The sequence below is a fragment of the Colobus angolensis genome, unplaced genomic scaffold (genome assembly GCF_000951035.1).
Source record: "Colobus angolensis palliatus isolate OR3802 unplaced genomic scaffold, Cang.pa_1.0 Scaffold187, whole genome shotgun sequence".
In the NCBI taxonomy this organism is placed as follows: Eukaryota; Metazoa; Chordata; class Mammalia; order Primates; family Cercopithecidae; genus Colobus; species Colobus angolensis.
In genome coordinates this window covers 2,558,411-2,568,252 of record NW_012115010.1, presented here as the reverse complement: position 1 = coordinate 2,568,252, position 9,842 = coordinate 2,558,411, and the positions used below count along the sequence as shown (strand labels likewise).

General features: G+C 40.1%; 1 protein-coding gene across 1 annotated transcript in view; it reads left to right on the top strand.

The window, feature by feature from the left end:
• The window catches only part of ARL17B (ADP-ribosylation factor-like 17B), a 57,043-nt gene that overhangs the window by 38,913 nt on the left and 8,288 nt on the right, over nucleotides 1–9,842 (top strand). The window contains exon 5 of the mRNA XM_011940181.1: nucleotides 5,082–5,135. Within this exon, the coding sequence (XP_011795571.1) occupies nucleotides 5,082–5,135 (54 nt within the window). The remainder of the gene's footprint in view (nucleotides 1–5,081; nucleotides 5,136–9,842) is intronic.

Below are 9,842 nucleotides of genomic sequence, written 5' to 3'. Positions count from 1 at the left end.
GACCAAATCACTCCAGCAAACATTTAAGAAATAATTAACGCCAGCCCTACAAAAACTCTTCCAGTACGAACTCATGATATGAGGCCAAAATATTCGTGATACTAAAGGCTGACATTATCAGAGAAGAAAAATGCAAGCCAATTTTACTCATGAAAGTAAATGCAAAAATCCTAAACAAAATATCAGTAAGCTGGATGCTATAGTAAACCACAAGGAAAATACATCACAACCAAGTTGTATTTACTCCAGGAACATGAGATTGGGCTAACATTCAAAATTCAATGTAGGTACTTCTGCTTCCAGTCAAAGTGGAGGGGAAGAACCAGATTTATCCTCTTCCGTGAAACAACTACAAAGCAAAAAACAGAATATTTATAGAAAATGAGCAAAGGAGCAGACAGGTACTTCCCAAAAGAGGATATCTAAGTGACACACACACACACACACACACACACGCACACACGCTCAACATCCTTAGTCACCAGGGAGCTGGAAAGTGCAAAGAACAATGAAATATCCCTACATGCCCACCAGAATGTCCCCTCAATCCTCCAAAAAGACAAAGAGTGATGCTGATGATACCAAGTGTTAGCAAGGATGCAGAGGAGCTAGAACTCTCATACACTGTAGAAGCGAATACTTCTACCACCCCTGTGGAAAACTGTTTAGCCGTGTCTATCAAAGATAAGCATAAACCAGCTCCAGGATCTAGAAAATCCACAACTAGGCTTATAGCTCTAGAAATGCATATATATGTGCACAAGAAACATGTAAAATATTCATAGTAGTATTATTCATGATGGTCCCAAACCAAAAACCATTAAAATAACCACCAACATGTAACACGAATACATTAATCATGACTTATCTATATAATGGAATATCACACTGCAATAAAAAACAATGAGCTGCTGCTACTAGCAATATCTGAATGGCTCTCATTGATACTTTGTTGAGGTGAGAAAAAAGCTATCGGGCATCAAAGAGTACATACTGTATGGTTCCATTAATTTTTTTAAAAAGGCAAACCAATTGATGGTGATATAAATCAGAACAGTTATTATCTTTATTGGGCTAGGTGCAATGGTGGCTGAGAGGGGGCATAATATTGGTTACACAAGTATGTTAACTTGTAAACATGCATCAAGTTATTCACTTAATATCTGTAAACTTTACTGCAGGTTACAATTCAATTTTTAAGAGTTGCTGGGTGCAGTGGCTCACGCCTGTTAATCCCAGCACTTCTGAGAGGCCGAGGTGGGAGGATGGTTTGAGCCCAGGAGTTCCAGACTGACCTGGGCAACACAGTGAGACCTTGTCTCTAATAAATAAATAAGCTGGGCATGGTGGTGCACACCTGTAGTCTCAGCTACTCGGGAGGCTAAGGTGGGAGGATCGCTTGAACCTGGGAGGTCAAGGCTGCAGTGAGCCATGATCGCGCCACGGTACTCCAGCCTGGGTGAAAGAGTGAGATTCTCTCTCAAAAAAAAAACTTTACCAAAAATATCTTTCCATCTGAAATGCTATCCAATCTAACAGTCTCTTTTATTGATAAGTTTTAATCATTAAATTGGATGTCTAAATACATTCTGAAAGTTTAGAAAACCAAGTAAGATGTCTTCTGTCATGGCTATTGTTCTTAATCTGCCTTGAATAATTCTTCCACCCCAATTCTTTTGTTTTGTTTTGTTTTGTTTGAGGCAGAGTCTTGCTCTGTCGCCCAGGCTGGAGTGCAGTGGCACGATCTCAGCTCACTGCAACCACCACCTTCCAGGTTCAAGCGATTTTCCCGCCTCAGCCTCCCAAGTACCTGGGATTACAGGCGCTTGCCACCACACCCAGCTAATTTTTGTACTTTTAGTAGAGACGGGGTTTTGCCATGTTGGCCAGGCTGGTCTCAAACTCCTGACCCAGGTGATCCACCTGCCTCAGCCTCCCAAAGTGCTGGGATTACAGGCGTGAGCCACCGTGCCTGGCCCACCGCAATTCGTCTAACAAGGCATCTCATCCACTGACCATAGGTAGTAAACAGCAGTAAGAGTTTGGTCCAGGGATATCATAAAGTGTCTAGCACATTGCCAGGCACATTGTAGGCACTCAATAAATATCTGCTGAATAAATAACTGCATAGAGAGCCACAGAAACAGAGGGAAGCAGGTAATTCTCTCTGAAGGTCACAACTCTTTTAAGTCTGTCTACTGCCCACTAGAATGTAAGTCACCAAGGTCCCAGATCTTATCTATTTTGGTCACTGATATATCCCCGTTAGTATATTCTGAAGTCAGGAACCTATTAAAATGCTTCTCTACTTTATAAAAGTACCAAACTCCTCTTTAAAATCTGGTATGATATATTTAATAAAGTCTTTTAAAACGTTTTTCATGTTTTGGAAATAAATATGATAATTCTGTTTTGTTTTTTACTCTAGTCATGAAGAGAACTAGGAGTTATTAAATGGGAAGGTTGTGAATTTGTTGTAGAGACAGCATTTTCAGCTATCCAGCACTCTCACCCTGCTAAGACCCAAAATCCCCTCTGATGCCAGCTACTGACGATTGCTATATTTGCTCCCATTCTAGTTTTCTTGAAACTGCTTGCTTATGTTTTCATATAAATATATTTTCTTTTTCTTTTTTTGAGATGGAGTCTTGCTCTGTCACCCAGGCTGGAGTACAGTGGCATGATCTCAGTTCACTGCAACCTCCGCCTCCCAGATTCAAGTGATTCTCCTGCCTCAGCCTCCCAAGTAGCTGGGATGACAGGCGTGTGCCACCATGCCCAGCTAATTTTTGTAGTTTTAGTAGAGATCGGGTTTCTCCATGTTCATCAAGCTGGTCTCAAACTCCCAACCTCAGGTGATTCGCCCACCTTGGCCTCCCAAAGTGCTGGGATTACTTACAGGTGTGAGCCACCGCACCTGGCCATAAATATATATTTAAATACATGAAAATACTATTATATTTGAACTGTGAAGTGTAACTACAAAGGCTCTCATTTACAAGAGATCAACATTTGTTATGTTCAACAGATCATCAAATCAGCATTTTTTATGTTGATTAACAACTACTGAATCAGGAAAAGTGTAATTCAATCCACTCACTTCATTATTCTCGCTAGGCTTTCTCACTCTTCAAAGGAGTTAACTATAAATATCAGTCACAGTAACACTCAACATTTACTGAGCAGTTAATATGTGTCGGGCACAATCCTAAGTGCTTTATATATATATTATTCATTTAACATTCTTTAAAAACATGTAAGATACTAGGATAATAGTTTCTCCCTTAAATCATTCTAATAACAAAAGAACATATATCTCAGAGAAATAAACTGGTAATATAATACCTTACAAAGCAAATGTCTGCTAAAATCTAAGTATAGCTGTTACTCAGCTGAGTTTGGTTTAGAAACAGAACTAGATCATACATAAACCCACTAGTAAGACTGAGATTTACAATGTAAACCTCAATGTAATGTAATGTACTGATCAATGTAAAAGTACAAAGAATATTTTAAAAAGTATCTACTAAGATTGTAATCATGATTCCAATAAGAATTAAATATTTTCCACATTATTTTGGGGGCAATAATCAACTTTCAAACTTTTAACCCTGAATATGTGAGTCAGGATAAGATAATTTTTTTTTTTTTTTTTTTTTGAGACGGAGTCTTGCTCTGTCGCCCAGGCTGGAGTGCAGTGGCCGGATCTCAGCTCACTGCAAGCTCCGCCTCCCGGGTTCCCGCCATTCTCCTGCCTCAGCCTCCCGAGTAGCTGGGACTACAGGCGCCTGCCACCTTGCCCGGCTAGTTTTTTGTATTGCTAGTAGAGACGGGGTTTCACCGTGTTAGCCAGGATGGTCTCGATCTCCTGACCTCGTGATCCGCCCGTCTCGGCCTCCCAAAGTGCTGGGATTACAGGCTTGAGCCACCGAGCCCGGCCAGGATAATATAATTTTTAAGAACTAGAGAGGACCCAGAACTTTAACCATAACATTATAAAATTAAATTACAGATCTCTGAGTTTCTCCAATCTATTCAATAAAGGACTCTCACTGAAATAATCTCTTATAGGTACTTATCAAATGCCTCTAGTGAAAAGGAATTTATTATTTCTATTTTCTAAAAAGCTCTAATTTTAAGTTGTTAATATTTAATCAAAATATTCTTCATTATAATTTCTATTTATGACTTAGCACCCTACATTTCAAAGAAGAAGTCTCATATGCCCACACATCAGCCCTTCAGATATCTGAGAACAATTACGTTATTTTCAGCCCACCCCTCAATGTCAAGCCCCTATTCTTTTCTAGAATAAAAACTTTTTTTTTTTTTGGAGATGGAGACTCACTCTGTTGGCCAGGCTGGAGTGCAGTGGTGCGATCTCCTCTCACTGCAACCCTCCTGGGTTCAAGCGATTCTTGTGCCTCACCTTCCCGAGTAGCTGGGATTACAGGTATGAACCACCAGGCCTGACTAATTTTAGAAAAAACAGGGTTTCACTGTGTTGCCCAGACTGGTCTTAAACTCCTGGCCTCAAGTGATCTGCCCACCTTGGCCTCCAAAGTGCTGAGATTAGAGGTATGAGCCACTGAGTCCAAACAACATTTGTTTCTTTATTCATTTCACCAGGTGGCATGGTTTCCAGAGTTTTCTTGATTTTTTTTTTTGACATGGAGTCTCACTCTTGTCACCCAGGCTGGAGTGCAGTGGCACAATCTCGGCTCACTGCAACCTCCGCCCCCGGGGTTCAGGCGATTCTCCTGCCTCAGCCTCCCGAGTAGCTGGGATTGCAGGTGCCTGCCACCATGCCTAGTTAATTTTTGTATTTTTAGTAGAAATGAGGCTTCATCATGTTGGCCAGGCTGGTCTTGAGCTGCTGACCTCAGGTGATCTGCCCGCCTTGGCCTCCTTAAGTGCTGGGATTACAGGCATGAGCCACCGCACCTGGCCCGTTTCTTGATCTTAATGACCAATCTCTCAACAATATAAAATATGGCAGACTTACTGCTGATTGCTGCAGTTCTTCTGGAGCTTACACTTACATCCCTATCTGTAGCGCCCTGTTAAACTGGTGTTTTCAGCAACACAGTTCACTGTTGACCAGTACTCAAATGGAAGTCATCCCCATAAGAACGGTAGGTTGTCAAAATCCTTCATGGTGTGCAACAGGCCATTTTTGGTGTGATATAACTTACTTGGAGTATAACTTTAACTTTAAAAACTGAAAATATGAATTACTGGTCAACTTACATTTTTATGTCAAAATACATCTGACGACAGTGTTTTGTGATCATGATTTGCTACCATAACACTATGGTTTAAAATGCTATAAATATTACATGAGCACATGCAAACATAAAATTAATTTATTAGTATCTACAGAACTAGAAAGGTCAGATCATTCAACATTGAGCCATTAGCACGTAAGTAATTAAAACTAAAATATCTGCCAGTGTGGTCTGGTGATAAAATATAAAAATCTATTAAACAAAAACAGCTAAATGAAGTTTAAGAAGCATGAAAATCACGATGAGTTTCAAGCACTAACCGCGAGGACATTAATCAAACTCCAAATGTTAGGTAACAATTTAGCAAAAACAGATGGCACTGTAAGCAAGCAGCATGAATGAACACATAAAGTTTTAGGTGACATTCGGATTTTACTACAAAAGGGAAGGATTCCCCCCATTACAGAGGCATTGATATGCTGCCCTCTGTACCTGGCACATCCTGGGGGAACTCAGATGCCACCTTCTTTTCTGCCATGTTGCTGCTATCAGGGGTTTCTGAGAGACACCCCTTGGGGCTCCTCCCTTCAGGGGCACTAGTCTCTTCTGAAGATGCATTTGTTGTGTTGTCACCAAGATTTGCTGACACAGAGTTACCTTTATCCCCAACTTCTATTGGCTCTACAGCAAAATGCACAACAAAACTTTAAAGATATTCTTTAAAATTGCTTCAGGACAAATGACCACATTCAGTCAACTACTAAAAATGATCAATCACCAAAGAAACCTGCTTCCGTTGGATGGCCATTTTAAAGCAATTAGATTCTGGGATATTGCTGCAATAGGTAATCCAAAGAGTATTTAAGAATATTTAAGTAATTAAGAATGTTTAAGTAATTAATATAAAAATGAACACATTTTATCACGTACAAAAGTATATATTCTGGTTATAATATAAAAATAGTACTTTTTCATAGGGAAATAGTAACTTAATGAGAAGTATAAATAGAGACATGAGTATAATATTATAGCAAATTCACTATTATGTAAAACTCATTACAATTCTCACACGTGTTACAAGGGGACGGTATCCTGATCTCTTTAGAAATATTAAATTAAGTAGTTGCTTGCAATATTTCACTTTCATTTTGCAAGTAAAACTGGAGGTTTCATAAATAACACTGATGAAACATTTCTTTTTAATCAAGTAATTTTTTACCCTCAGATTTTCCTTGCTCAGGGTCATCGTCTGGTGTTTTGTATTCACTGTCTTTTTCAAGGGACTGGTCTTCGAATTCTTCTCTGCTTTTCTCAGCATCTTTAGAGTCATTCTCAGTTTCATTCTTGTCTTTTTCTGTTTCTTCTGGGCTTTTAACATTATCAGTGTCTCCCTTTTTGGCTCTTATAGATTCCAAAATTTGTTCTATAATGAAAACAAATAAAAAATTATTTCTATATATAACCAAATAGAACAGTAAGTACAACAAATGCCACTTAAGAGTTTCAATACAAGCTATTAAAGAGGAAAAATTAAGTATTTTTAAAGCATTAGACCTATGAAATAAGAATCAATATTACAAACAAAATTTTGTTTAGAGCGTTCAACCAATGTGGTGTATCTTCACGTCTAGAAAATACATGCTAATTATGCGTTCTACTTTTTTTTTAAGTAAAGTTGGTCTATCTTTTTAAAATATAGGCTTGATATAGATATCTGTGACAGATGACAAAAACTGCAAGCTGACATAGACCCACAGTCTGGGCAGCACACTGTAGTGATCAAAACCTAGAAACCCAAAACCCACTGCAAATCTGACTTGGATTAGCTGTGTGACTCTGGGCAAGCTACCTAACCTCTCCAGGCCATCATTTCCTCAATTGTAACATGAGAAAACAGAGGCCCTTTTGTAAGAACTTTCTCTCTGAAATCCCTTAACTGTTCTGAAAGTCACTAAGTCTGTAAGCACACTCACCCGCTTTCAACTTAGACAGAGTGATGCTATGGCATGTTACAGACGGTGGGATATAGAAGGACCACAGTGCACAGAAACCAGCGTGTATCAGGGACTCATGGATATTAATTATATTCTTTGGGTTATCATGCAATCCTATCACTTTTAATTCTGTTGCACAAATTGTTTCAGCTTTGGTCACTTGGGACTCTTTCCAAGTCCAGTGTCCTTTTGACACATATTCACTCATTCATTCATCCATCCATTCATTCATCCATCCATTCATTCATCCATCCATTCAGCGTTTTCTTACTTTCCAGTACTAAAAGATGCTCCAGGCTCACCTTGTATTTTCCCTGCCCCAGTCCTGGAATCCACCATCTCTCCAAGGAGCCTTTGTTCTTTTTTGAAGAACAAATTGGAGAATGATGTTAGAAGTCACAATCTAGGTGCTTGGTGTGCTTGTTACAACTGGAGTGTTGCTTTCTAGGGTCTTTTGGTCAACAGAGCTAAGAAATGTAGTGATAAATATACACATCTATATTATTTCTGTATTTATCTGTGCGGGCACATATGTGCATGAGTGAAAGCCTATGTGTCTGTGTAGGTTCATTTACCATTGCCCACTTGCTTATTTGTAACTTCTCTGACAGTGAGAAATCTGGCTCACATTATCTATAATGTATCTAGTTATTTGTTCATTCCATTCCTAGTACATAGTAAAATAGTTTCGGAATTGCTAAACTGTTTCCTCATAAAAATAAATTTACTAACTAGAGTACAATATTTGTGAATAAGAAGAAACACCTTTTTTTTTGAGATGGAGTTTTGCTCGTCATCCAGGCTATAGAGCAATGGTGCGATCCTGGCTCACTGCAACCTCCGCTTCCCAGGTTCAAGTAATTCTCCTGTTTCGACCTCCCAAGTAGCTGGGATTACAGGCGCCCACCACCACATGTGGCTAATTTTTGTATTTTTAGTAGAGATGGGGTTTCACCACGTTGGCCAGGCTGGTCTCGAACTCCTGACCTCAGGTGATCCACCCGCCTCAGTCTCGCAAAGTGTTGGGATTACAGGCATGAGCCACTGCACCAGGCCAGAAGAAACACTTTTAATACCATGTATATCCACAGTACTCCTCTTTGGATTTTTGGGTTTGTGTTTCCTTTTTTTTTTTTTTTTTTTTTGAGATGGAGTCTCACTCTGTCACCCAGTCTGGAGTGCAGTGGCACAATCTTGGCTCACTACAAGCTCCGCCTCCTGGCTTCACGCCATTCTCCTGCCTCAGCTTCCCAAGCAGCTGGGACTACAGGTGCGTGCCACCACATCCGGCTAAGTTTTTGTATTTTTAGTAGAGATGGGGTTTCACCGTGTTAGCCAGGATGGTCTCGATCCCTTGACCTCATGATCTGCCAGCGTTGGCCTCCCAAAATGCTGGGATTACAGGCATGAGCTACTGTGCCCAGCCGCCTGGCTACTTTTTAAATCTTTTTTAAAAATAGAGATGGAGTCTCACTATGTTGCCCAGGCTGGTCTTGAACTCCCAGCCTCAAGTGACCCCCTGCCTCAGCCTACCAAAGCACCGGGATTACAGGTGTGAGCGGTGCCCAGCCCTTAATTACTATATTTTAAAGAACATTTTATTTGGAAAAAGAAATGTAGTTACTGATTATCTGCTTTTCTTAGAAGCACAGATTTCCTCTTTTCTTTCTTTTTTTTTTTTGAGTCTCGCTCTGTTGCCCAGGCTGGAGTGCAATGGCACAATCTCAACTCACTGCAACCTCCACCTCCCAGGTTCGAGAGATTCTCCCACCTCAGCCTCCCAAGTAGCTGGGGCTATAGGCACACACCATTGATGACACCTGGCTAATTTTTGTATTTTTAGTAGAGACGGGGTTTCACTATGTGGTTTCACTGTGTTGGCCAGGCTGGTCTCAAACTCCAGACCTCAAGTGATCCACCCATCTCAAAGTGCTAGCATTAACAGGTGTGAGCCACCATGCCCGGCTGTCTTTCAAACATAGCTACATCCTATAGCTTTTCTTAACCAAATCATTGTACATCCTCCCTACTTTCCCAGGCCATTTAATGAAAATCAAATAAAAAAATGTTTAATTGCCTACTAAGTGTAGAATATTTAAATTGGTTGAAAAGCACAGGTTGGATGGCCATAGTTCTCTGATTTTCTATGAAGATTCTAATTTCAAATAGTCTATCTTGCTAAACACTCTTGTATGTATGTGTGTGTGTATGTGTGTGTGTATGTGTGTATGTGTGTGTGTATGTGTGTGTGTGTGTGTATGTGTATGTGTGTGTGTATATATGTGTGTGTATGTGTGTGTGTGTGTGTATATATGTGTATGTGTGTGTGTGTAATACATGCACACATTCATAGTGCTTTTAGGTCCAAAAACCTATGACAGTCATAGCCATAAGAAAAACAGACCAAAAATAGGGCCAGGCACAATGGCTCAGGCCTGGAATCCCAGCACTTCACCAGGCTGAGGCAGGTGAATCACTTGAGGCTAGAAGTTTGAGACCAGCATGGCCAACATGGTGAAACCTCGTCTCCACCAAAAATACAAAAATTAGCCAGTCGTGGTAGTGCACAAGTGTAATCCCAGCTACTTGGGAGGCTGAGACACGAGAATTGCTTAAACCC